Source organism: Neospora caninum, chromosome XI, assembly GCF_000208865.1.
Source record: "Neospora caninum Liverpool complete genome, chromosome XI".
In the NCBI taxonomy this organism is placed as follows: Eukaryota; Apicomplexa; class Conoidasida; order Eucoccidiorida; family Sarcocystidae; genus Neospora; species Neospora caninum.
The window spans coordinates 3671500-3699152 of NC_018397.1; the positions used below are offsets into that span (position 1 = coordinate 3671500).

The window sequence follows — 27653 nt, forward strand, 5'->3', positions numbered from 1 at the left end:
TAACCGGTCAGCGAGAGGTACTCCGACCGAAGAATATCTTGTTTGTTGCTTTGTTCGCCGGTGTTATGTTGACTTTCATACTTTTCTTGCCTGTGCACATTCTTGGATTCAACGTGACTCAAAATCGAAACGAGCCTTCCGCTACCGCAGCCAGGTTCTCTCCCTCGGAATGGACTCAGCGGCCCTGTACCTGAAATGTGCCTGAAATGTGAAAGCAGTTGAGAGCATCTCTCCCTTTCTGGCAAACCGATTTCCGATTTTATCAACTTGGACCCTTTCCCGGAAATTTTAAAGTGTCTTCCTGGTCTGGTTATTCACTTGTGCGCATGCAGTCCAGCACCGAGGGAACGGGCGACCTGAGAGGAACCCCAGCGGCGACTTGTCTTTGGCACGACCAGAGAAAGGGAAACAGATGGGAAAACTGCGACAATCTCAACGAGAATAGGGACAGACGAGAGCGGCAAGAGACGAAGGAAATGGAGAACAAAAGCAAAGAGAAGAAGATAGAAAGAGAGGAGGAAAAACGAAAGATGCAAACCTCTGTGCTTCGGGCGGGGGATTAGCCACGCATGCGAGCCTTCTCGACTGTTGGATCTCTTCCGTGAAAACAAACAGACAAGAGAAAGAGAGCGAAAGATCATTTGTGGTTCTGAGAGACAGCACTTTTGCTTTCTTTCAGCCCCGCAAAAAGAAGAGACGAACAGCCACGACTTCTCCCTCTTTCTTCCCCGTTCGCTCTCTTTCTCTGTCCCCGTCTTTTTCCCTGTCTCTGTCTCCGAAAACGTGCTCCGTGTCTCTTGCAACATCCTGTGGCGGATACAGACGCTGGAAACTGGCGGCGAAGCTTCTGCTCGAGGAACAGCCTTCTCCAGTGAAGAGAAAAAACGCGCTTGATATCAACCTGCGAAAATGCACGCCTCCACGTTTTTACCAGAGCCGCATCGATGCCCGCGGTTATATCCGTGTGGTGTACAGACACCTGAGATCTGACACAGAACGCCGCAGCCAAGCCGTTCTTATTCTTATTTTAGGTTAGGAGGCTTCTTTTCCTTCCCTCCCGCGTCTGTTGGAACCCCCATCGGAGCAAATGTGTATAGCTGTCTGCGCAGGCAAATTTGCCGTGGAAGCTCTCATGCAATTTCATCCGTATCTTCTTAAGCAGACGCGTATTTACAGGTAGATTTGGATGGGCATGCGACTATTCATGTACGCTTTGGGGGGGTGCCTGGATTTCCATGAAAGCCTTTCATTTCGAGACTTTCCCCGTGTCTCCTTGCGCTTCGCCCACAAGGTGAATCCCTGACTCTTCAAGCCTGCTTCTTCCTCAAATATCGAGGCCTCGTGCAGGCCTCCCACCAAATTTGAAAAGAACCAAGAAATACCAAGAAAGGGAACGGCGGGATGCAGAACCTTCGCCGGCGTTTCCCCTTTCTCGGGGAAGCGCGAAAAACGTGGAGAGAGGGTACCCCTGTGGGAGTGAGCGATTCTTTTAGAAGAAGAAGTTGCAGGAACCGGGTTCTTAAGAAGATTCAGGCACCTCACTCTCCTTCCCACTATCCTCCTTCTTCTCTTTCCGAGGGTTTCTCTCCTTCCTTTCCTTCCGTTGGTTCTTCTCGTTTCTTTCTTTCCGCTGCTTCTTCTCCTCCCGCTGCTTCTTCTCCTCCCGCTGCTTCTTCTCCTTTAGCCTGCCAGCGGAGCTTTGCGGCTCGTTCGGCGTCTGGTGGGTTGTTCCCCCTTTCTTCGGTGTCTTTACTGTCTTCCCGTCCTCTGTCCCTGCTGACTTCGTCTTCCCCGTCACGTCATGCACCTTTCCAGTTTCCTTGTTCTCCATCTGCGTTCCTTCATTTCTCTTCTTTTTGTCCTTCTTTTCGGTCTCCTGCCGCTCCTGGCTCCTCAGCGCCCTGTGCTTCTCGGATCCGAAGACGCGGTTTCGCTTCGGCGTCCTGTCCTTTCCCTTCTCTCTCTCCTCGCTCTCTTCCGCGTTCGCGTGTTTCCCCTTTTTTTGGCCGAGCTCTCTCGACGTGGGCTGGCGGCGCGGATCTGCCACGAGAGCGTTTGAGTTCGAGCGACGTCAGTCTTTTGGAGACGCTCCTGTACACGCTCCGTGAAGAATCGCGGGACTTATTAGGACCACAAAACCCGCTAGCGGCCGAGACAGGTTCCGCTCCCTCTGATGGTTCTCCCGCGACCGGAAGCTCTTTGGGGTGTGCAGACACCTCAGGGGCGCGGGGCCCTGGAGGGCGGTCGATGCATCACAGTCAGTTTGCGCTTTTTTCCTCGATTTTCCCAGAGTCGCTTCTTTCCTCCCTCCAAGCGTACGTGGACTGCCGCAAGGAGAAGGAAGTGTTGACGCAACTTTTGGCAGATAGCCACGAGGCCCTCTGCTTGCGGATTGCCTCTCCTGGGGAAGCAAGAAGAGTGGGAGAAGAGAGAGCCTGCAGCCTTCCTCGAGGAAGCCCGACGAGGCCTCTGCGGGTCGCGTCTGGCGGCGAAAGAGACACCGACGAGACACAGTCAGAGGAAGAGAACGAGCACGGCTCTCGCCAGCAGAGCCGGTCCAGCAAGGACGCAGAAGACGAGGACGCGCTCCCCGCCTTCCTCACGGACGACCCCGACTGGGTGTCTGTACACCTGGAGGCGTGCAGGAACGAAGAACTGTTTCTCACGGACTTTTACTTGAATCGAGGAGCTCTGCGTCAGGGGCTGGCTGAGGTCAGAGAGGCGTGCAGTTCGACAGGGCGGGAGAAAGAGAAGACGAACTCCCAAGAGGAACAGAAAGACAAAGAAACTTTCTTCCTCACCGACCCCGAAGATGACGAACTGGCTCTCCAGGGCGACGCCGTCCTCGAAGTGAGCGCAACATCTAGAATGGCGCCGACGCGAAAGGAGAAGGACTACACGAAGAAATGCAAAACAGATATATATATATATATATATATATATATAGAGAGAGAGAGAGACAGGAGGATACCGAAGGAGAGGGGGAGTGGGAGGAAACGTAAAAAAGATGAAGATGTGGATGTATATTCGTAGCTAGATATAGATACATAAAGTGATCTCGAGGAAGAACGACACCCCTGCGTCGGATGGCATTCCTTGTAGCCCCTCGTAATCTGCGAGAGACTACCCTTCAGGTACAATGCATTAGCCGCGATGTTAAGGAACGTAGGGGAAACAGGACGGCAGAACGGGACACAGACACAGGAAAAGGAAGGACGAGAAAAGGAGGGAAAGGCGGCGCTCAAGCCAGGCGGAAGCAGAGAACCCTTTTCGATTATCGTCAACGTGTCGTTCCGTTTTCGTGGTCGAGTAGAGGAGAGGGGAACGCGCGAACTGCGGCGAAACACGCCACGGTTTTTCTTGTCTTTCCCCTCTGAGATTTGGTCCATCCCGCGACTTGGTTCTCGTTTTCGGAAATCCGCAGATTCAGGCGGGAGTCGGCGGCGAAGACGCGGCGCTCTTTTCTCGTGACTTGTTCGGCATGTACGAGGCTTTTGCTCTTTCGCGAGGCTGGTCGTTCCGCGTCCTCGACTGGCAGGAAACGGAGAGAGGCGGCTACCGACGAGCCTCCGCTCAAATTGAAGGCAAGCTCCACGTTCTCCAAAGCGTCTCTCTTCTTCGCCTTCTGCTTTTTCAACAGACATATGTGGACAGGGCCACGTCTACCTAATTACATATATATATATATATATATATCTGTATTTACGAATATACATACGTCCACATACATCCGAACAATCATGTGTTTGTATATCTACAGATTTAGAAAGACGTAATGAAGATGAGGGAACGGCGCAGTCTCTCTGCGAACACGAGCGATTACTCTTTGGTTTTTCTTCAGGACCCGACGCGTTCCGGTTTTTGTCTTTGGAGGCGGGGATTCACCGCGTTCAGCGCGTGCCGCCCACCGAGGCTCGTGGCCGCATGCAGACTTCCGCCACTGCCGTCACAGTGCTTCCCCGAAGCAGCAACCTCGAGGATAAAAGTACGCTCACTTTCCGCTTTGCGCTACTCTGTTTCAGAGACACGATAACGCGCACAAACCTGGATATATATATATATATATGTAACTGTCGTGGACACCTCGATGCAGAAGGGTTTGCCTCTGTGCATTCATGAGAGAGTGTTTTCTTCGATGCGTTTGAGCATCTACGATTTGAACCGTGATTCCACGTCGCGCAGCCGCGCTCTCCAGAGACTCAAACACAGTCTGCATATGCGTCTGTATGAACACCTCCACCCTGCTTCTGTGCATCTTCACACATACAAATCATCACCCACGTACATGCCGCAATACAGAACTCCATGCGCCGCTACGCGCACGCACTTGTATTCATGCATTCATGTACACAGTCATGTATAAACACACGCAAAATATGAATATATACATATACCTGTGTCTATATCAAGAGACAGGACAGATATTGTGGGAAGGCTTTCTTCCGAACTGCACTTGCTGTCACTTTTGCTCCGAGAGGATAAAGACACCTTCTCTTTGTCAGCTCTGCGCTTCTTCTGTGCGTTTGACCTCTCTTTTTTCCGTTCTCTCCTGCGCCTTTTTGATCTTTCTCTTTCGTTTGGTGCGTGTCCATCCTTCGCGCTCTCCTCTGTTATGCCTCAATCGTTCTCTTCGTTCCTTGCTTTCTCCGGCGGCAGTCGACCTGTCGCCTCCGACGCTAAAGATCGACTTTATGAGGGCGAGTGGCCCCGGCGGCCAGAGTGTGAACAAAAGCGAGACGGCGGTCCGGATCACGCACAAGCCGACAGGGGTGTCTGTACACTGCATGCGGACACAGAGCCAGGTACGCGAGCTTCGTCTGTTCCCCGTCGTCTTGAATGGACGCTCTGGGCGTCCCACCGCGACAGCGTTTCCTTTCTCTGCGTCGCTGTTTTGTCTTCTCCTCCTCCCCTCCCCCCGTGATTCGGAAGCCTCTCTGCGAGGGCCGCTGAATGGAAGGCCTAATCTACCCGAGTCTCATATGGTTTTCACTTCGGCGGTCGCACGCTTTCCGATGTCGGTGTCTGTGGAATTCTTTGGCGCATTGCTGCTAACGATTTAATCGATTTGGGAAAGGCCAATCGACACATGCTGGAATTTCTGTAGCGGCGCCGTGGGAGCCGTGCCTCCGCCTCAGGAAGCCTTTCAGATTTCGCATATCTCTCGTCCACCTAGCGAGACGGGGACAACTTCCTTCTCACCCTTCCGCGCTTTCGCTGCCGGCTCGACCAGGCAGAGAAGACGCTCGTGCTGAGAGAGAAAGAGAGAGAGAAAGAGAAAGAGAGAAAAAGGAGAGAGAAGGAGAGAGAACGAGAGGAAGAGAGAGAGAAGGAGAGGAAGAGAGAGAAAGAGAGAGGGAAAAGAGAAGTTGAGGGAAAGAGAGAGGGAAAAGAGAAAGACAGAAAGGAAGAAAGAGAGAACGCGGGAGAGAGCAAGGGAGAGAAGAAGAGAGAGCGAAAGGGAGAGAGGCGTTTCCACTTTTTGCTCTTCGCGGGCTTCCCCGTTTTCTCTCGGGTTTGTACCTGCTCTGCATGCGCGTGTCTTTCTGGCGCCTGCAGACTGAAAACAAGAATTTAGCGCTGGAGCTTCTCAGGGCGCAGCTTCTCCAGCAGATGATGCGGAAAGCTTCAGAAGAACGAGGAAGAGCCATCGACGCCCAGAAAGGATCGAAAGACAGAAGTGAAAAAATCCGCACCTACAACTTCCAGAGAGACGTCGTTACTGACCACAGGTGAGCGCACACACACGAGAAGCGTGCATACAGATGCGGCCATACTTTTTGTTTACAACTATACACATAAAAACGAAACACACATAACTCCAGATAGATTCAAAGACATTCGTAGACATATGCATATATATATATATATATATATATATATGGAGGTAGACATGCAGGTGTGCAGACGTTTGCTTATATCTTCGCAAGCATGTAGATATATGTGAATCAATCTATATGTATGTATATGTATATATATATATATATATATATATATATACTTGCTGCTGCCCTGGATGCGCCTATAAGCGCGTCGAGGTCATTTGGGTTTCTTTGGTCCTCCGCAGATGCCGCATGCATGTGAACGGGGTGGAGGATTTCCTGGACACGTCTGACGGTTTGGGCGCGATTCTCGACGTCCTGAGACGCCAGCGAGAAGACGCGCAGCTGTCCGTGTTGTTGGCCGAAATCCGCACCACTCTGAGGATGCTTCGAAGCTCGAGAGACAGCCGACGAGCGTGAGCGTGGTAGGACGAAGAAACCACGAAACGCGCGTCGAAGCGCTGTACGAATACCGCGATGTCCACTTTAGTAATCTCCTTTCCTCGGTTATGCGGAGGATTTAGGTCTACTTATCGTAGCGAAGAACGGGGAATTTGGGAACGATCCTCTTCTTCTACTTTCTGATAAGGTTTGAGCTCGGCGCATTGCGCTGCGGTCCGGATGCTGTGGGGAATCAGCCCTCTCGGAGGAGACACCTCGCCCCTCGGCTGGCAGGCCTGTGAAAGTTCCGTTTTAAAAGGGAAATGCGAGAGCAGAAAAGAACGGAGAATCACCGAGACTGGCGCAAGATGCGTGCTCGGTGGAAAAAGAAACTGAGGGCTCATCGCTGATTGCCTTCTTTCGCGGCTGCATTGGAATCCCTGTTGCCTGTTTTATCTTCGCGGAATCCGCAATATGTTTTGTCAAGTGCACCCGTGGGAGAGAAAATCATTTCTGTTCACCCCTGGTGAGCCTGAGAAAGCACACAGACGTTTTTGTCCGATTCCTCGTCAATTGCATCTCGCGCGCTTGTCTCCATTGTCGGTGCACTTCTTTTTTCCCCTCCCGTCTTCGTCCTGCCTGGTCGCGAATGGGGAGTGGTTCAGAGCGCCGCGAGTTCACTTGCCATCCGCGAATTTGCAAATCTCTCAAACTTTCAAATCGATATACTATCTTTTTAGCTCTCTCCCGCTCTATCTGCGTATCTCTCTCTCTGCATATATATATATATATATATATATAAATATATATTTGTATACATCTATATCTATATATATGTATATATATACATCTCTATTGGTCCATCTAGCTGCCTATCTCTCTATTTGACCAGTCTCGGTGTCTATATTTCCGCATGCATTTTTATGGTCCAGCCGATCTCGAGTGGGGGTTTCCTGGCGACGTCGCCGTAATTATTTGTCGATTTAAAACAGTGAATTCCCGTGTCAATACACGCAGCCTTTCGTCTTTTCTGTCAGAAGTTACTGTAGACTGTCTCTCCCTGGCGCATCTCACCGACAAAAGCTGCGGTTTCGAGTTCAAAATGTGAGGATTCACGCGAAAGTTTCAAACGGCTCAGAATCCTCGCATCGATGGGCACGACGCCAAAGAGCGAGAAGGACTGCGTAGATCACTAACAGCCCCTTTAGGTCTGCACTGACTCTCTCCACATTAAAAGAGATGCATGCACACTGATTAACTATACTCACTTCAAACGATACACACACATGTATATATATATATATATATATATACATGCACTCACAGTTGTAATTATATATATATATATATATGTATGTATAAACGTGTATGTTATATCTATCTATCTATCTATCTATCTATCTATCTATCTATATATATATATATATATATATGTGTACGTATGCAGATGTTGGCATAAATCTTCGGTAATAGAAAAACAAGTCGTTTTTTGTTTCTCTGCTAGGTGAGTGCAGAGATGTGTACAGTGGAAGAAGAAAGAACGAGAGTGCAGGAGAGGCAGAGAAAGAGGAAACCGAAAGCGCTTATGGATGAAGCCAGTCTAGAAAAGAGAGCGAGGCAACGTGGCCGGGCGGAGACAGAGGACGAGGCAGACAGGAAGACGCAGCAAGCAAACAGAACGGAGAGCGAGCGACTTGAAGGTAACCTGTTCGCATTAAAGAGGACCTGTCAGAGGAGACGTTCACGCCTTCTTCACAAGGGAGAGGCAGAGAAAACAAGCAAAAAGCAGAGATTGCGGAGGCGACGCGCACCTCCTTCGGGATGCCAAAAAAGGAGAGAGTGGGGGAAAGCACGCCGCATGCACAGAAAACGCAGAACGGAAAACGAGCGTGCATTCGGGTCAAGGAAACCTGAGAAAGAATGCACGCAATCCACAGAGATTCACCTGGCTTCTCACGTGAGGAAACATCCTGGAAGAAAACAAAAGCGGAAGCCGAAATGCACGCCCTTCTGCCCTGACGAAAGCTTTCGCCTCGGGTGTCTATACACCCCACGGGAGAGCGCCGGTTCCTGGTGATTGCCCAGGAGTTGGCCTTTCTTTACATGTCTTCTGGAAGACATCCCGCTCTTCGCAGCTCCTCTTCATCGACAATGACGGGTCCGTCTTCATCATCGAGGAGATCCGCCTCGTCCACAGCCGCCTCTCTCTTTTCCCCCTCTTCGTTTGCTCCCGCCCGCAACGCGAAAGTCTGACGAAGGAGACGCTGCAGCCACCGCGCCCGTTCATCCACCTTCCTGAGCACTTCTTTCTCGTGTCTCTCGCCTTCTGTCTCGTCTCTCTCGCCTTCTGTCTCGTCTCTCTCGCCTTCTGTCTCTCCCTCTCTCGATACTTCTCTCTCTCCTCTCTTTTCTTGCTGTGGTGTGTCTCTGTCGACGCCCGAAGGCCCCGGTCGGTCGTTTCCACCAGAAGGCGAGGAAGAGACAGGCACCGAAGGGGCATTGAGGCAGATGCCCACCAGCGCGGTTGCGGCGGAGAAGAGGAAGGACCGCTGCAACAGCGAGTCGTGGAGAAGGTCATCGGGACACTGCTCTAACTGGCAGTAGAGGAGGCGCAGAAAGGAGACGTACAACTCTGACAGAATCCACAGCGCACGATCACCACACACAGAGTCATGAGAAGTGCGCATGCAAGTGCTCTTGAAACGGGATAAACGGACGCAAAGACACCTGTCGAGCGCTCGCCTCGACCAAGCCTCGCAAGCACGAACCACCCCGGTACCCCACTTAGTCTGTGTAGACATGCACACCAAGTTGCGGGTACGAATGCGCGTCAATCTGCATCTGCACTGGAATGGAATGGGACACGCTGTCAACGAAGGATTCCGTGAAACTGCGGTGTCCGTCAAGAAGCCGAAACCTGCGAGAATGAGCTGCAATTCAGTCAGAGCAGTCACCGCAGACACAACGGGGAATCTCTCTGTGCCCCGACGCGGTTGTCGCTTCTGTTCCATCCCCGTTCGAGAGTCTGTGCAAGTGCGCTTGCCTGGCAGAAAGTGGACGGCGCGTTCGCAGTGACAGAGCAGAAGGAGAAGTTGTTTCCACTGCTCGAAGCCGTCGAAGCGGTGCCCCAGGAGAAACGCGAGATAGGCTAGTTGAATCTCGCCTAAAAGGTTTTCCCAAGTGTTTCGCGCGATACTTCTCCACTCGGCCCTTTCTCTCTCTTCTCTCTCTCTTTGTCCCTGCTCAAGCTTCTCGTGCTCTTCTGTTTCCTGCTCAATGGTTTCCGCCTCCTCGGTGCCTTCTGCTGCATGCGCTCTTCTCCCCGCTCGGCCGCTCTCGCCCGCCGGCGCGGCGCTGACATCCCAGCTCGAGGCAGGTGTCTTCTCGGCCTCGGTTCCACCTGCCTCTCCGGCGTCCGCCGTCGGCCCTTTCTGTCTTGCTTCCCTTTCCGGTCTCCTCCCCTCGCGCCTCGCCAGGAGCTTCTGGAGATCTCGCAGGAGCAACAGGAGACCCAGACTCGGATCGACTGCGGCTCGCGTCAGAGCTTGGGCTCCAAGGGCCTTCGCCGCGACCGCGGTCGCGCCCTGTCTCCGCGCCTCGGTTTCCGCGCGGCGGGCCGCTGCGACCGCCGTGGCGCGCATGGAGGGAACATCAGAGAAGAAGAATCGAGCGACAGGCGTTTTTGTGGAAGAGACGTCTTCTATTTCTTCTTCATCTCCATCGCTTTCGCCCTCCATGGAGACCTCGTCTCCGTCGCAGGCTGACCGTGTGGAGGCGCGTCGCGGCTTTCCGAGGCTTCCGCCCGCCTCTTTGCGCGTCTTTTCAGGCGCGGTCTCCGCCGTCGGGCGGCCCGCGAGGAGAGCCTCTTCCTCCTTCGTCAGGTCGAGAGGCAGGGCAGCAAACAGTCCCTTGATGGGTTCAATGCGCTCGAGACAGGCGGGCGAAATGAAGTCCGTCAGGACGCTCCACATGCGCACATACTGCTGCGGATACACCCCGAGTTTCTTGTCTAGCTCGAGGCGGCGAACTGCGCGCACGAATCGCTCTTCTTCGTCTTCATCCTTCAGCCTCTCCAGGCGAGAGTGCTTCGGATTCCACCTCCGGACGCAAACTGCATTCGGCGTGAGAAACAGAAACTCGCTTTGGACCGCCCCAATGCCCTCCTTGCAGCCGCCAATCGCTTCTTCCACACGCATCGAGGTGTACATACACTCGAAAGCCGAACTCCCGCTTCCGCCACTCTCTCCACCGGCCGATCCCGAGGAAGAAGAGGCATCCAGAAGAGTGTAGAGGAGATGGCATCCCGGCTGAATGCACTTTACGCCGGAGAAATTCGGGCCAACTTTCCAGAGCGCATAGTCGAGACCGACTTGTACGGGAGGGCCCGTGGAGCCGTTGCCACAGGGGAGATTGAGGAGGAGAACCGAGCAACTGCCGAGCTGCGAGGCGGCGGCTTCGGGAGACAGGAACGACGGCAACGGCGACGGATCCAGGCGTGAATGCGATGGATATCGGCCTACTGAGAAAGGCGGACGCGAGGAAGAAGAGGGAGAGAAAAAAGATGACGCGGAGGAAGAGGAGGCAGAGGAGGAAGAGGAGGCAGAGGAGGAAGAGGAGGAAGCGGGGGCGTCCATGGCTGCAGGAGACGAGGAAGAACAGGAAGGACGACAGAATTGTGTTGAGGTCGAACAGAAAACAGTCGAGCGAGATAAACGAGAGACCTGGCAGCGGCAGGTTCGCCGCGGGAAAACAGAGAAACTGAAGACGGGCTCTTCGCAAAAAAAAATCCGATTTGCACTGTCCGTTCCCTGCACTCTCAGCTTGCAGAAACAGGACAGAGAAGAGAGAAAGGTGTCTTTCCTCCCCGATTCCAGGACGTGAGAGAGCAGAGCCCGAAAAGGAGACCTTTTCTTCTTTTCGGTACACCGTCTACAGCCGCGTTTTCCGTCTCCTCCGACTCGCACAGTACCTCCCCTAGTGGTGTACATACACTGCGTGACAAAGGGAAGGAAAAAGGAGAAGCAAAGGAGAGGAGCAGAAGAAGAACAGAAGATGAGGAGCGGAAATCCATTCGTCTGTGTTGTCACTACTGTTTTTGCCGCGTTGTCTGTTCCTCTGTCGCGACGCATGCAGAAAAAAACTGCATGTGCAGCGGTGTGTGTGTTGTCCAGGGAAAAGCCAAAAACAAGGAGAAAACATTTTCTTTCTCCCTGTGCGGGAGAGAACACGAGGTGAGAGACGCGGAGTTTGTTCTTTTCTTCTAAAGTCCCTACAGGCGGCCTCGATCAGCTGGCCTCGTCCAGAAGGAATCATTCCTTTCTCTCTCCTTGCTCCACATCCGATCTCGCAGCGTTTTCCTATCCCCTTTCTGTTCTTTTTCTTGTTCACTTTCTTGCTCTTCTCCTCGTCTTCCCTGTTCTTCTTGTTCCTTCTCTTGCTCTCATTCTCGGTCTCTCTCTTGTTCTCTTTCTTGTTCAACTCTTGATCTTCCTCTTGATCTCCTTGCTCGTCGTCTAGTCGCCTCCTGGTTTTTCTCGTTCTTCTTGCTCTCCAGCTTCTGACCTTCTAGTTCTTGATCTCCGTGTCCTCTTCGCTTTCTACTCTCGTTTCCCATTTTTGTTTTTTTTCGTCTGATGCGCCATGATGGCGGCTGCTCCGTCAGCTGTCGCCCGCATGCCTCTCCCTCTCGCCGCGGGCCGCCGTCTCGCTCTCCGGAGCTCGCCAGCGCCTGCGTCTTCCGCCTCTGTTTTCTCTTTTCGCCCGTCTCCGGCGCGCAGCTGTCCGTCCTCTTCTGCTGCCATCTCTTCTCTTTCTGCCGATTCCTCTCCACAGACCTCTGCTCAGGCTCAGGAGCATCATCAAACAAAATCGAGATTCGCTTCTCTAGTGGTCGGCCGCCAGGAGGAGCTGTCTCTGTCTCTCCGTGCCTTCCGTCGGAAAAAAGATCAGAACAGGGAGAGGCCTCGCCATCAGCAGAAGGTTTGTTCGCAAGGAGGAAGTGCCGGGCGGTTGTCTTCCGCTTCCTCGTACATCTCATCTCATTCCCTACGCGCTGTCCGCAGTCTCGAGCGCCTCTCGTCTTCCCCTGGGGATTGTAAAACGCCTGAGAAGGACCATGATGCGCACTGCGAACCTTCCAGGCCTCTCGGTCTCCCTTTCTCTTCTCCACAGTTCTCTCCTCTTCTCGCGTATTTGTCCTCGCCCCTTTCCCTTCATCCGTCACCGTTCTCGCGATTCCCTTTCTCGCAGAGGAGCTCCACTGCCTCCTCTCCAGGCGGCCGAGCGTTTTTCGCTTCGCAAGGCGCCACCCAGACAGAATCGCGTGACGAAGAGTCGCGCGAAGAACAGACCCTCTCCTCAAAAAACTACAAAGCCGATCTCATCCGCATGCAGTGGCCAGCGATGCGCGAGGAAATGGTGCGCTTCTTCCAGTCCCAGAATGCGATCGCTTTCGACAAAGTGACCAAGCGCCACCCGTCTGCCTCTCTCTCCTCTTCTCCCTCGTCTTCTGCCTTTTCTTCTTCCTCGTCGTTTTCTCGACGTGGGGAAGACCGAGAGAGAGAAGAGGAGCCTGCGGAGGAGCACAGCGGGAAGATGAGCTTCGCAGAGATGATCGTCGGCAGCGCACGAAGTCAGTGCGGGATCTTGGGCGCAGGGCGTTCCTCCGCAGTCGACGTCGACTGCAGACCGTGGGAGAGATTTGTTCGCAAAGAAGACATCCAGCGAGAGGGATACGTGCCATGCGTCGTGGAGAAGTACGGAGTTGAAAGACGGCTGGCCATCCACCGAAGCACACTGGAAGCTCTTGCGTTTGATGAACAACATGGACATCTCTCCTACTGTGAGCAAAGAAAACAGAACAAAGGAAAGAGGCAGGGACACAACGCTCGTCGCCACGTGAAGCGACAGCAAGAAAACACGGAAATCACGCCTCACGGTCGCGAACAAAAGAGACTTCCTTTTCCGCTCTACTCCCGACACTTCTCCCTTTTTGATCCCGTTTCCCCTAAATACCATTGTATATATATATATATATTTATGTATATATATATATATATATATTTGTATATATATATATATATATTTGTATATATATATATATATATATATATATATATTTGTATATATATATATATATATATATATATATATATATTAGGCATCGACAGGAAGATAAGTGAAAAGAGGGGACCTTGGGAAGCAAGGCTCTTTTCATGTGACGGGAGAGAAGATATTCCAGCTTCTGGTTGGAGGACGAACGATAACACGCGAGGCATACAGCCAACCATTAAAGGTTGAAGGACAGCGAGAACGTAAAACCAACCCCCTCTTGCTCTGACAGATGCACACCGTCACATGTGCTTGTTGCCGTCGTTTATTTTAGTGTTTCAAGCTCGCCTCTTTCGCCTTCGTATCGGGAAATGGATTGAGGAATGCATCCCAACCTTCGTTCAAGCAGACCCAGGTACGCTCGTTTTTTTCCGCTTGTGGGTAATCTGCTCGCGTGTTTCTGTGTTCGATGTTCTTTCTCGTCGTTTCTCTGTTTGGTGACGCCAGGCGGCGAAGCCTCCCTGCCATCCTTCTTTTCGGGTCTTCTGGTCCACCACGTTGCCGCTGTCGACTTCCACGTTCGCGTTGCTCCTCCGCTATTTTTGGCTCTAGATTTGTGTCTCCTGTCAGCAGTCGGTGTGCGCCTTTCTGCTTTCTTCTGTTTCTGTCGTGCTGGGTTTTTGGCCCACCACGAACGTTTTGCTTTTCGCGCACGCGGCCGTCTCTCTTCGAGGCAGCTCTCCTCTCTCTTTGGCGCGTTCCTTCGCTTCCTTCAAACGGAGGAGCCCTCCTGTCTCCACTTTCTTCTCACCTCGTTTTTTGCGCCCGGTTCTGTTTTCAGTGGCGCGGCGGCTGTACTTTGTGAAGTTCGAGCGACACGTGGAAGGCAAAATTTCCGAGGTTGACATCCCGACCACGATGGTCGGGCTCTTAGCCTGTCCCGCCTACCAGAGGGGTGAGAAAGAAGGCCGTACCGGTTTTTTCGTGTCTCCTTTTGAGCCAAAAGTCGCGGCGGGTTGCCTCGCGTCTCTGCTGCGCGCATCTGCGCTCTAGAAGCTGCGTTTTTCGCCTTCTCTTTGCATCCCGTATGCACTCATGCACGCACATGCACATGCTTGAGGAGAGAAGAAAGACCGGAAGACAGGAAGCGGCATTTAAATGCGTGCATTTTTGCCTGGCGGGACTTGAAGCAACGCAATAGAGACGAGTCCAAACCAAGGGAGAAGCACCCGGCGTTTTCTGGCGCGTTCTCCTTCCTTTGGTTCCTCGTTTGGTGTCCTTGCAGGTTACCACGTGGAGCTGGTCATGCCCACGATTCGATGCCAGTGCGTAGGCGCAGATATTCCTCCGCCGTTCTTCGTCGATGTCTCGCGTCTTCACTACTCCCCTCCCTACACAGCCATCACCTTGCAGGATTTGCAGGTACACAGAGCGCATCCTTTCTTCCCCACAGATGCATCTGATTCACTGGCTTTTTTCACGGAAAACGCCTCGCGCACCTCTCTGCTTTTTCCCAGCTGAGAGTTCTTCTGCCTCTCCGTTCTCGCCGTCGAGCTAGCTAACCTGCACACCTCTCTGCAGCTTCCGCTCACACTTCCCGTGACTCCCTTTCTTTCTTCCCCCTTTCTTTGTTTCGCGTTTCTCCATCGTCTCTGCGTGCGCCACTCCGCCGCTGTCGTGTCTCCCCTCCCTCTCTCTATCTATTAGTGTAGTCCCCTCGCTCTTTCTCCCTGTGTGTCCCTATGGCTGCTTCTTTGCGTGTCCCTCTCCGTCTCCCTCTGTTGTTATCTCCCTATAATCTGTTTATCTCCCCATCTACCTTCTCCCGCGTTTTCTCTGTAGCTCGCCCCGTCTACTTCTGTTTTGTCTTTTTCCCTTCCGTTCTGAACAGCATCTTCTGCCCTCCGATGGGTCGGCTCGATTTCATCCTTCGTACAACGTAGCCACTCAGGAGGTCGCGTGGGCGTATGAAGTTGGAACGGTAAGCAAATACAGCTGAAACTCTCGCCGAGAACAGACAACACTTGTCTCCACGGGGTTCGACTCGGTCAGTCCCGCCTCCACATCCATCTACACGTCTGTATATCTGATTCTATTTCAACTTTATCCACCTATAAATGCATGCGTAGATGCATATAATATATATACATATGTATACATATATATAAATACACAAATAAGTACGGACATATATATATATATATATATATGTATATATATGTATACATTGAGATAGAGATGCACAGTTTTGCTTGTGTGGTGAGATGAACCGTTTCTACGAATTCGTGGGTGCATGCTTGCGTACGGGGGTGGGCACGTGGATTTCTGCCGTGGTTCGTTTTTTGTCGGCTGTTTTTCCTTTTTTCAACTAATTGAAAGTGTCTCCTTCGCTCCTTCCTTGTCGCGTTTCATGCTTGTTTCTGTTTGTGATCTTCTCTCTTGGTTGACTGTTGCTGTGTGTCTTTGCAGCTGCCGGACGCGCCTCTTCCTGCAGATTATGTGGATCCTAACTTCATCAACAGAAAGGGGCAGAAGATGGATGTTGTTTTCCGGAGTCACTTCCCAAATTGACGGGAACGCAGTGCAACTGGAAAAGAGATACCGAAATGCGCACGCTGGGGTGTATGTACATCCCTGCGCCGTCTCCTTTTCGCTTCTCTCCTAGCTTCTGTTGCGAGTTTCACTCAATGCCTGGCGACGCCACAGATGGCAACATGTGCGCGTCCCCGAAAGGTGCGGACACTTCCTCGACGCGAGAAACTAAGAGAGAAATCTGCATGCGTACATACACTGCTGATTTCTGCACGCTTCATTTACAAAGAAATGCACTTACCCTTCGGGAAGCTGTGAGACGTGACTGTCTCGCATTTGACTCCTGGGGCCGTGAGGCCACCACGTTTTCTAAGGAACTGCTTCTGCCTCTCCGTGCCCGTTCCTGGCAGTCGACTAACGGGCGGGCATGCGGAACAGAGATGCCGTCTCAAACATATATATCGCCTACGGTATGACCCCCTCTTTTCGCTGCATGCCTCTACCAAGCGTATCCCATATATATATATATATATATATATATATATATATGTCGACGGTGTCACCCTAAAAACGGGGCGGGGGAAAATGTGTAACTTTTTTCTCGTTCTTCACGCTGAACTCTCGACACTATATATATATATATATATATATATATATATATATATATGCGCGTATAGATATGAGAGTATGTGCAGTGTGTAAATATTTAAATGTATGCACATGAAAGGAGGGTTCGTGAGTTGCATTTTGGATTAAGGGGTTTGATTACGGACGGCGTTCCCTTGTTTCTCGGGTGGCAAAGAAATTGTTTCCCCACCGTAGAACGAAATAGCGATTGCATGCATCTGGCGGCGCGACACATCCGCTCTTCCCTCTCCGTTTGAGAACCTCCCGTGCCGTTCTCTGTTTCCTTCCCTTTTTCCCTCCCGCTGGCTCTTCCCCCTGTAAATGAGACGTTACGCGCACACCGCAGCCACTGTTTCCTTCACTGTTCTATACGTTCTGAGAAACCCTGACGACGGTGAGAACACAGGAAATGAACAGACACGAGCAGGGACGCGCTGAAAGGCATAGAAAGGCCCAAGAGCCCCCGTAGACAAGCGCGAGAAACACACGCGGCACGGCGCGGTTCCTTGAGCATGTTGCCTCGGGGTTGGAACGGCGAAACATGTCAGATCATCCTCTCAACTCTCTCTCGTGCGTGGTGGAGGATCCCGCAAACTTCCATTACACCATGTGCACAGCTTGTCTCTTCCTTTTTCTCCTCTGCTTCTGTAGAAAGGCGTCTCAAGTTCACAAACGCACAAGCCACTCTTCTTCCGCGTGTTCTCTATTTTTCCCTATCCCCGCCTCTCTTCTCTCCCACGCATGCTTCCCTCTTTCCACTTGCGTGTGCCTCCTCGGCAACCTTTGCGTTAGGGGGGAAACGGAGAGTGTCTGGCGTCTTTCTTCTCTTTTTCCCGGCGAAACCGGCCTTCTGTGTTATCTCGCTCTACGCACCATGTCAGCCGTGGTCTTCGCCTTGCAGCGAACACAGCCTTTGGTGTTTCCGCAGTCTTTCCTTGTGCATACGTTCGTTGTCTTTGCTTTCTTCCTGCTTCGCCGCTGCTAGCGCGTCAGGGACACCGGCGACACAGCCGTTCGCCTGACGCGTCTCAGCTGGCGAGATCTCTACTGAGGGCCTTTCACCTCGGTATCTCGGCTCTCGTCCTCTCTCCGCGTCTCCCTTTGTTTTCCTGTTTGCTGCGGCATGTCACTTTCATAAGTCAAACCGTCTTTGTCACGCGCTTGCTCGAAGCTATCTGCTTCTTCTAGTCGATCGGGGACGTGGCCTGTACGAAGGGAAAACACGAACGGTGGTGGGCCCGAAAAAGTGTGTCCGACTGTGGAGAAAACTAGGATTGGGCGTTTGAACACTTACCCTATAGAGTAGCTTAACGAGACAGAAGCAGAAAACCTCAATTCTGCACCCATCTCGGTGTAAATGTAACTGAAGCGCCCCCCGAAAGATGGCAAAACGACGAGCACTTTGCGTCCTTCCTAACTCGGTTCGTCATATACCAGCACGCCCACGTCGAGTGCTCCACCCTCCCCTATGTTGTCACTTCTTCTGAAGGGCGTGAACCAGGAAACGAACGCACAAGAGAAAACGCGAATGGATGTGGAGTATGAATCCCTGAAGCACGTCGCATCTCGAACACCGACTCGCTCTGTTCCAAGGAAGTACCACGAGGCGTTTCGTGTGTTGCTCCGACGGAAAGCGTCATATCATAAAGCTGCCTACACACATATAAATAAATATGCTTTTGCCGCGCTTTGGAATCTAGTCTATACAAAGAGACGATTATATTCGGCCGTACCCCAGTTGTATTTCCCACTTCCCTGCTTGTGCGAGCGCTCGCCGAGGACTCGGGACTTGGAGCCAGCGTGATGTTCGAGTTTCAGCGAGCGTTCTTTTCCTCGGTCAGGCATCGTCATGGCGCAGTAAAGGGGAAACACAGCACACAATTTTTCGCAAAACAAGAAACATAAATCCGACAAAAACGCACTCTTTTCCCGTTAGAGCGCCGCCTCCCAGCTTCCTCCCACGCACTGGGTGCGTAGGCGCAACACACGTGAGAGAGAAACCCGCAGGCTGGGACGGAGGTGAGAGTGAAAACACTGCCAAAGTGTGTGAAATCTTGTGGTTCCAGATGTGATTTGACAAGATGGCGAAGTAAACAGGAACGAGTCGAAGCCAAACGTTTCTCTAGAGCTCTTCCTGTCGGAAACAAAAGGGAAGACTGTCCCTCCACGTCTCTCTTCCGTGCCTCGGTCGAGACGAGGCAGCAGAAGGCTGACTGGCGACGGAACGTGCGTCGATTCTGTTTGCTAAGGGGAATAGCAATGAAACAGAGCGAGGCTGTTGTAACGCAGCGTGCGTTTGGACCGTAAAATGTGGGTTTGTGCTTGTGGCGTGTCCTGGTTTTTTGCGTTGCCTCCTTTGTTCGTCCTTCGATGCCGAGGAAATTTACAGTGGAAGTTACACCCGGGGAACCAGCGATTTCCCGCGGCGCCTCGTCTCCCTCGCGCACTGCGTGTGCTGCCTGTGTCTCGGGCCTGAAAGCAGGCTGCGTTGTGCCTTGTTTTGGGTCGTGGGATCTGGATTGATGCAGGTAAACAGGGACAAACACCAGAAAGGTGTTACTCAAGGCTCTGGTGCCTACACACGCGTGCAGAGGTCGGAGACGTCCGCCACGAGAGGTTTTTAAACTGAGAGATCTTGAACACAACGTAGGCATGTGGCAGCGTTCTCTGCGGTGTGACAGATTCCTGTTCCCCCAGAACGCAGTGAGCGAGTTCCTGCCGCTGCGTCGCCATTCTCTCTCCCGGGTCAAGGGTGACGATTGCAAAGTTCTCCCTCGTTTAGAATTCAGTCCCTTTCAGACACTTTGCGGCCATGCGCCTCGGCGTCTCGTCAGCAGAGAGGCTCTGTGTCGGGCGATTTTCGCCGGCGCCAAGATAAATCTCGAAGCGCCTACTGGCTGAGTGCCTGCGACGCGATGCGTGGACCACACAAAAAACCCCATTCACACACACACCAGTCCGTACCCCCTGGAGTTTGGGGCTACTTTCGTTCTTTCTGCGAAGGAGCATCACCTACGAGATACAGTGCAAATGTCAGCGGGCGTGTCGGCATCACGAACGGCTCGCCGCTTTCAAGTGGATGTGGTGACTCCACAGGTTCATACGCAGCAACGCGGCCTCGGTGAACCGCAGTGAAGACTGCTGTATTTGCGCCTTTTTCACGAAACGGCAATCTTCAGTTCGTACAGGCGACGCTGCAGCCGTGTCGAGGCGAGGCTCTCTTGCTGGGTCTCTCCTCTGAATTTTCAGGCGCTCCACGCGTGTGCTTTTCCACAGCAGACACACACACGGCCCCGGCTCTGAGAGATTTGGGCAAAGACGCTCCTCGCTTACCACGAGGATGCTTGCCGGGATCACCACGTGCACTAACTTTTGACGAAAAAGGTGGACTGCCTAAGAGTTCTCGCAACCGGTGAACCGCCGGCATTCGCCGGGGCCGTGAATCTGTGAGACACTGGGCGGTCGAGGCGCTCTTGTCTGTCTCCTTCGGCTGGGCAAATTCGATTGAAGAACTATCCCTTCCCCGTCGCAGGCAACCTACTTCGCAGACAGATTTGCGAGTTAAAAAAACCACTTCGTCTGCAGGCGTCCAGCAGGAGCCGCTTGGGCTCGACCCCGGGAGTCCTCGAGCGTGATCAGATACTTGGCGAGGAAACGAACTTTCCGAGGCGAAGAGACAAAAAGCACCGTGCCGTTCAGTTGTCCCAGTGCGAGGAAAAAACGAGGCACGTGCCACAGACGCCCTCAACTTCTTCGTACTTGATCAGCCACAAGAAGACACCCAATTCGGTATGGAGCCGAACGGCCAGCGCATGCGCAGACTGATTGGCGCTCCGCGACAAACCGCACACGCGAGACCCGCCTTTTCGCAGGGTTTTTGCCCTCTTTGTCGGGAGCTGTCTGCGCATTTTCTTCTTTCTCCTGGACCCGTTTCATGCCTCGAAAATGCAAGTTCTTCCTGCTGTTTTTCGCGGCCGAGGGTGTGCCGAGAGCGAAGGCGGTTTGCATGCTGCTCGGGTTGTTGACGTTTGAGTCACCGTACGCTCTTTTCTGCCTTGCGAGCGAAAAGCGTCGAGAGCAGAAACGCGGAAAAGTGTGGAGCAAGGATGACAAGCGCGAACACACGCTTCGTTTCGGAGGCGAGACCCGAGATGAAGAAAAGAAAGGGTTCCACGATGCCGCTAGGAAGACACTCCCCTTGTCTTCTGCCCACAAAACCCGCCAACGGACGACGCTTGCAGCTGCGGCGTGCAACAAAAGTTGATTTCTTCCCTGAAAGCCGCCGAAGAGATGTGGCTTTCTGTTTCTCAAAAAAGCATCGGGGGAGGTGTTTCCTGTCACGTTTTCTCCCTTCTTTCTCTCCTCCTTCTCTTCCCCTGTCTCCGCCTTGACAGCCCCGTCACGGCCTCCTCCTTTGTCCCCTGGGGCCCCAGCTCTTCTGCCTTCGCTCCTTGCTCGCGGGCGGTTTCTTCGCTTTCTCCCTTCTTCTTCGCGCCTTTTCCCGCATCCCCAACTGTCCCTTCGTCGCTCGTCTTCCCTGATTCTCTTCCCTCTTCACTGAGCTCTCCCGGTGACAGACGAGACGCTGCCTCCGGCGCGCGCACGCGACGTTTCTCGCCGCCTTTTCAGGGCTCCGACAGTCAAGGCCTCCACGACCTGCTCTCGCCTGTATCCTCCTTGATCCCCAAGAGGAGACACTACCGTCCTCTTTCACGCGTGAACGGCAGAGGCCCAGGAGGCGGCTTATGCTTGAGAACAACTCAGCACAGGAAGTCGGTATCTTCTTCCTGTTTCCAGTCGACCGAGGAAGAGACACTTCGCCATGGCGGTCGAAGCAGAGACGCCCGAGAGGAGACGGGACGGCGACGTGAAAACGCGCAGAAAGAAGACGTACGACGGAAACGGAAGGATCTTTTTTCAGCTGGACAGACAGCCGAAAAAGCCGATCCGGCATTCCGACGTGCGCGTCTTCCGCTTTTTTCCCTGACGAAAGCGCCGGCTCTTTGGAGCCCGTCCTCGCCACTTTCACCGTCGCCTTTTCCTACCTCCTTCAGAAAACTGTTCCCTTCCGCTGTTTGGTTTTCTCGGTTTCCGTTTTCTCGGTTTCAATCGACGAATCCGTGTTGCTCCCGGCCCCGATCGACTCCAGTTTTTCGTCCTCCTGTGCCCTCGCTTTCTCGTTCGTCTGATTCAGATCCTGCATTTCTGTCCCCTCCCTCCGGTGCTTCCTTTTCCTCGACGTGGGCGCGTCGTGTCGCTCGGGTTTCGAGAAAGAAGGCCTCTGAGACGCAATTTCCTTTCTCCTCACGCTCGCCCCAAGGCTTCTGCGACGTCTTTTCATCTGCCCGCGCACCCTGTCCTTTCTCGCTGTCGTCTGTCTCCGCTCTTTCTGCCTCGACGTCTCCTCCAAGTCCACCCTTCTCTCCTTTCTCTCTTTCCTCGTCCTCTCGTTCTCCTTTGACTGGAAGTCCGTCTCAGGGCGAGCCGCTACCCGACCAGGAGCCTCTCCCCGCCTCTTTCTCTGCTATGTTTCGCAGTTCCCGTGTCGAGAACGAACCCGACGACGGCACGGCGGACGAAGCAAACAACGCTCGTCTCTCGGGCCTCCCCCCTTCCATGTCACCTGTGGAATCTTCCGCTTGCTCCTCTACGCCCCCGTATGCTTCCTTTTCAACTGTCTCCGCTCCCAGGGATCGCGAGGCTCTCTTCAGCGCTGCCGGTCTCGGAACGGGACCGTTTTCCAGTCTTCAGACTCCATTCTCAAAACAAGCGGAAGAGACGAAGATTCCTACCGTCGACAGGGAAGAAACACTCCACTTTGTTCGACTGGCGCGAGACACACCAGAGGAAGACCCGGAGCGAGAGACAGGCGACACATCCGTTCGCTTTTCAGCCGGTTCTGGAGAGAACGAGTTGACTCTGCGAGAAGAGAGAGAACGCAAGGCGGCGGAGGAGGCTGAGATTAGACTCGGACTCCACGCGAAAGACAAGAAAATGGGCGCCACCAAGCCGGCCAGTAGGAAGACAGATATTCGCATTCGACGCCGCTTCAAAGAGATCATGAAAATCATGAAGAAGGCGGATACGGCCAAAGGGCGGTTGAAGGACGAGTTCGAGAGAGATGAACGCATTCGCAAAGACCCCGATCTCCTCACGCGGCAAGAAGAAGAACTGCGCACCCTTCGTCTCGTTGATCCCCTGGTTCGCCCCGTCGAGCGAAGAAGATACACCGTACAGTGGTAAGTCCCGACATTTTGTTTGCTTGAGCCAGAAAGCGACAGCGCCTGGCAGAGACCCAAGGAAACAGAAAACGCAAAGCGAACTTACAACTCCACCCCCTGGAACACCTTCCAGAGAGACGGCATGCAGTTCTGTCTCGAAATCCCACGAATTTTTTTTTCACACTGAACTGATATATATATATATATACATCGTCACGTACACATCCACATTTATAGAATGCTCGCGCTTTCGTATGGGCCAGGGTCACATACACACACTAACATGTCTCTCTCTCCATATACTGATATATATATATATATATATATATATATATATATATATTCATGCGTGGTGAAGATTTGGAAGGAATGTTGGAATGCAAGATATACGTGTAAGTTTCTCTCCCTGTTCGTTGTGTAGGTGGCCTAACTTTGCTCGAGAAGCCCTCCCGCGGGTCTTGGCGTGTCTGCATCATATCGACCTTCTTGTGGAAGTCCGAGATGCGCGTCTTCCTCTGCTGACACAACTGCCTATCCGGCCGCCTGCAGGGGGAGAGAAACCGCGTCTGATTGTCCTCACGCATGCGGACCGGGTAAGCGCCGACGCGTTCCCCGCCATAACTCGCCTCCGTTCGGCCATCTGAAAAAATCGACGTCGACTGTTTTCTATCGCCTCATCAGTGTATACGCATAGATAGCCCCTGCACTTGCCTATCCACAGATACACACATGTACCCAAGTGGGGCGTCGGGGATCACTGTCGTATACATATATATATATATATATATATATATATCCCACGTATATGAATATATATTTATATATGTAGTAGAAGCATGCATGCGGACATATATATGGTTGCATGTAGCGCCTAAGTACGCAGGCGCCTGCGCACGCGTCTCCGTTAACCCTTCTGCACTGAGACAGTTCACGTGCAGGCTGAACAGTAACTTTCCCCCGAGCGAATCGAATCCTTTCTTTCAATGTTCACACATCCATTGCCCAAGGATATGCATGTATTCATATCCAGACATACTCAAACATATATATATATATATTTATATTTCTTTACATACAGCTTAGCATTCACACAGATATACGTACACGTAGACGTCTTCGTGATGCAAACGTTTGTTTGTGTGGGTGCATTTATCTCGTGTCGAGTTGGATGACGGCACTGTTCGCCGATGGATCGTGCGCTTGCGTTGAAGTGGTTTTGCGCGTCACTTTCGTTGCTGTTTCAGGCTTCCGAAACAGGGAATGCTCAGTGGGCCAGGTATTTTCGTTTCCTGTATCGCCTCCACGCCGCGGAGGCTCTCCACGTTGAGGAACGAAATGCGGGTAAGCACGGTTTTGACGTTCAAGGACATCCTTCGGACCCACGTGTCTCTTCTGGCGGCCTCCAGTTGGGACGGGCGAGGAGAAGCAGAGGAGACGACGAAGGAGAGAAAGACACCGGCCTCGGCGAAGCCGGCGAGACGTCAGACGCGCACGAACCAGAGGAAGAAGAGATGCAAGCAGAGAGTGGGCGACCTCGCGATGGCGACGAGGCAGTCGCCGAAGGCCCGCTGGCCCCGCCCGTTCCTCCTGCGACTCCAGTTCTGTTTGTGAATGCCCAGCAAGGCGGTGCGTGCATCGTTCGCGTTGAGAAGGCGGCGCGGAAAATCGTGAAGCAGTGGAGACAGTATCGCCGGGACGTCGAGGTGTATCGACACCGCCTGAAGCGTCTCGCTGCACATGCCAAAGAGAAGCCAGCTGCAGGGGACGCGCGACGCGAACGCAGAGAAGAGCTAGCCGAGTTCCCGCCGCGACCGCAAACTCAAGAGAGTGGGCCGACCGCCAGAGAGAGCGCGTCGGCGACTTCTTCAGCCTCCCTCACCCCGGGAAATGCGCGGGCTCACATGCGGACGAAACGCGCCCTGCGCCTGCTGGTTGTCGGGATGCCCAACGTCGGCAAGAGTGCGTTGTGCAATCGCCTTCTCGGGACCAAGAGAGCCCGAAGTTACAACTACCCCGGAGTCACCAAAGTGCTGACGGTGAGTGGTCCAGCGGCAACTCCCGATGCGGTCGAAAAAGGCTCGTCCAGAGGCAGTCGCCTGCTTGCGTCAGTCCCGTTTTTCTGCGCTTGATTGAAGGCCACACGTTCTCGAACGCGCTTCAAGTCGTTTCCATTTTGGCACACCTGTGTGTGTGTGTGAGAGCCTCGGCTCTCCTTTTCTGGTGTCCGCGACAGTCTTGTGTGTGCCCGTTTGGTGCTCCCGTCGTGCAGTGGTACCGGCGACGCGGCGCGTTCTTCCAAACGAATCTCCACCGGCTGTTTGACTGTGTCGATACACCTGGCTTCCTCCCGCCGCCGTCCTCGTCGCTCCTGCGGCCGGGGCGCCGAGGGACAGTCATCGCTTCCTCGGCTTCCGCGTCTCTGCGCCTGTCTCCATCGACTGAGTCGCCGCGAGAGCCCGAGAAGAAAGAGCCTTCAGTTCGCATGCGGCACTCTGCCTCTCGAACCGAGTTCTTCCTCAGGGACCATCCCGTTTGGGAAGACGACGAGGCCGTTCGTCTCCTCGCGGCCTGCAACAAGCTGCCGCAGTCTTGTCTCTTCACCATCGAAGAGGCGTCAGTGGCTCTGCTGAACCGCATCTTTGCGGTCTGGGCCCAACGGCCAGCCTACGTGCCTCTCTTGCGCCTCAGCGAACGCTACGGCGTCGACCCTCTCGCGCGCGGAGTGCGGGGCGCCGATTTGAATGGATGCGAATTCCTGCACAGAGTGAGTGGCGAAACAAAGAGACGGAAACGCGCAGCTGGTTCTCTTGCAAAGTGGATTGATGGCGCAGTGGTCTATGCGATCGTGAAACGGGAAAAGAACTCGGTACATATAGGTAGTCTCAAGGTCGAAACGGTAGCTCCAGCTGACGCGAAAGAAGGGAACAGTGCCTGAGAGCGCGCAGAACACGATGTTGTCGATTTGGGCTCGTGAGTGCCTCTCAATAATGATGTGAGTGTTTGTACGGTAAACACACACACACTCGTCTCTCTGCGTGGAGCCGGATATACTCACCAATGACCACCTCACTCTCCATCGGTCTATGCACACGCCTCTGAGATGTCTATGCAGATAGATGGAGCTTTTGTTCTACGGTGGTCTTGTACATATATGTATGCATGCCTTGGATGTGTATATGTGCTTGCGTGTGTGCACGTGCCCCCCATGTATAGTTTTTACACGTGTACATGCAGCGGCGTGACTAGTAACGCGTGCTTCCCTGTAAGAAGCAGGGTGGTATGCCCGTCGGCAGCGCGTGTGGGGAGATGAGATGCATTGGTGTCCTGGGATCGGCGAGAGCTTCCGCTGTAACCGGGGCCAAGGATCCGTGCATCTCTTGCATCTCTCGTTTTATGCCCCTTTTTGCCTCTTCTGTGTTTTGGTGCGTGATCCTCCAGCTGGCGGCAGCGAAACACCACTATTGTACGGGAGCAGCGTCCGAGCGAGTTCTCACAGACTTCGTGAAAGGCTATTTGGGTCGGATGACGCTGGAAGTGCCTCCGCCTCGCGATGAGGTTCTTCGGAAGTTTCACGCGGCCCGAGCCGGACGGTCGCGTTCTCTCTCTCGTCTGGAGGAAGAGGAGCTCGAGGGGGAGCGACGAAGGGAAATGGCTAGGGAAAGCATCCGAAGAACGCGCATGCGCGGCGCCCGAGATCGGAAGATACCGTCGGACTGGGAGTGTCTGATCGCGAAGAAAGAGGAAGACTGCGTTTTGTGGAAGTGCGGAGAGGGTAACCCAGAGGATCAGGAGGGTATGGAGACAAAGAGAGCCGACGACGACGCGAAAGACGGTAGGGTTTTGAGTCAAAGGCGTCTTGCCTTCGCGGTCGCGGAAGACGGGAACCCGCAAGAGAGAACGGAAGAGGGAAGATGCCGTGAACAGCCAGGAGGAGATCAAGACCGACAAGAGGCCGTCGCAGGAAAACACGAAAGGACAGCGGAGGAGCTGGCGAGCGCAAGAGCCCTGGGGCCTGTGGAGACAAGGAGGGGGAAGAAGAGAGACAAAACCGGAGCCGAAACTTCCGCGAACATTGCAAAGAAAACGCGATCGAAGCAGATCTCCCTTTTGCTACGGGACAAAGAGGTTTTGTGGACTGATAGCGACGCGGGGAAACAAAAACGGAGACAGGAAAGGCAAGGTGAAAGAGCAAGCAAGGACGACGAAGCAACCGAGGGGTTCCGCAGCCTAGTGAAAGCGTTTTCAACGGGACGTGGGCCGTCGGTAAATCCCTCAGGACGAAAACACGCTGCAGACTTGCTCGACGAGAGGCTGCGCACTCAGGTAGAAGACAAGGCTTGGGAAACCGGCGCTTTTGAAGGCTGGTGAGATTGTGAAGGAAGACGCACGGCGGATACCTTTCCGTCTTTCGGTTTAACGCGTCAAGTCTGTTTTTCGTGTCAAGGCCTCTTACATACGCTCTGTAGTCCCTGCGGTGGTGCGCCTCCTTGCGTTTCACGGTACACAGTCGAAACCAGAGGAGGCCTCGTATCTCGTCTGTGTCGTCTCCAGTAAAGGACGTTTCCTGTGGTTTTGCGTCTGTGTCGACTTCGAGTCGCAAGGGATATGCCGCCTGACTTTCAGACTTGCTGCTCACTAGCTCTCCGGCTCCAGGCCGACACACTGCTGGAAACTCGCTTCACAAACTGTGGAACTGCTAAGAGAGCAAAATGCGCCACACCAAGGTCGGGGTGACTCTGAAGGTCTGTTCTTGGTTGCATCTTCGAGCCTTCCAGCAAAATGCACGTACTTCCCTTGGACGGAAACGCTGACTCATTCGCGGCTGTGGGCGCAACGGTACTCGTATAGCGCAAAAGAATACGCGAAGCGCTAGGTTTCGCGGAATGCAAACAGGAAACACCGCCACCACACACAAACATTCTCCACGGGTCGTTGCTTATATGAATAGCACGCATTGATGGAAAGCGGATTTTTGATGTGTTCCGAAAGTCTCTCGGTGCTCGTCGAGTCTGATTCCGGTGGT

The 27653-nt window shown here is 53.3% G+C and overlaps 5 protein-coding genes across 5 annotated transcripts; 3 read left to right on the forward strand and 2 right to left on the reverse strand.

Moving 5' to 3' along the window:
- Positions 1-2247: 2247 nt before the first annotated feature.
- NCLIV_057350 (hypothetical protein) lies at positions 2248-6239 on the forward strand (the record flags this gene model as incomplete). Its single annotated transcript, XM_003885291.1, has 6 exons — positions 2248-2850; positions 3425-3467; positions 3842-3985; positions 4657-4802; positions 5557-5729; positions 6065-6239. The coding sequence occupies 6 exons, from the start codon at positions 2248-2250 to the stop codon at positions 6237-6239; spliced, it is 1284 nt and encodes a 427-aa protein (XP_003885340.1).
- Positions 6240-8299: 2060 nt separating this feature from the next.
- NCLIV_057360 (hypothetical protein) lies at positions 8300-10834 on the reverse strand (the record flags this gene model as incomplete). The annotated part of the gene is made up of 1 exon (XM_003885292.1): positions 8300-10834. The coding sequence occupies one exon, from the start codon at positions 10832-10834 to the stop codon at positions 8300-8302; it is 2535 nt and encodes an 844-aa protein (XP_003885341.1).
- Positions 10835-12557: 1723 nt separating this feature from the next.
- Positions 12558-13025, reverse strand: NCLIV_057370 (hypothetical protein; the record flags this gene model as incomplete). The annotated part of the gene is made up of 1 exon (XM_003885293.1): positions 12558-13025. One exon carries the CDS (start codon positions 13023-13025, stop codon positions 12558-12560), a length of 468 nt encoding a protein of 155 aa, XP_003885342.1.
- A 531-nt stretch (positions 13026-13556) lies between these two features.
- On the forward strand, positions 13557-15821 carry NCLIV_057380 (conserved hypothetical protein; the record flags this gene model as incomplete). Its single annotated transcript, XM_003885294.1, has 5 exons — positions 13557-13665; positions 14092-14205; positions 14536-14672; positions 15142-15231; positions 15720-15821. 5 exons carry the CDS (start codon positions 13557-13559, stop codon positions 15819-15821), a joined length of 552 nt encoding a protein of 183 aa, XP_003885343.1.
- A 6204-nt stretch (positions 15822-22025) lies between these two features.
- Positions 22026-26998, forward strand: NCLIV_057390 (putative GTP-binding conserved hypothetical domain-containing protein; the record flags this gene model as incomplete). Its single annotated transcript, XM_003885295.1, has 5 exons — positions 22026-22648; positions 23052-23223; positions 23875-24666; positions 24900-25394; positions 26069-26998. The coding sequence occupies 5 exons, from the start codon at positions 22026-22028 to the stop codon at positions 26996-26998; spliced, it is 3012 nt and encodes a 1003-aa protein (XP_003885344.1).
- Positions 26999-27653: the final 655 nt, after the last annotated feature.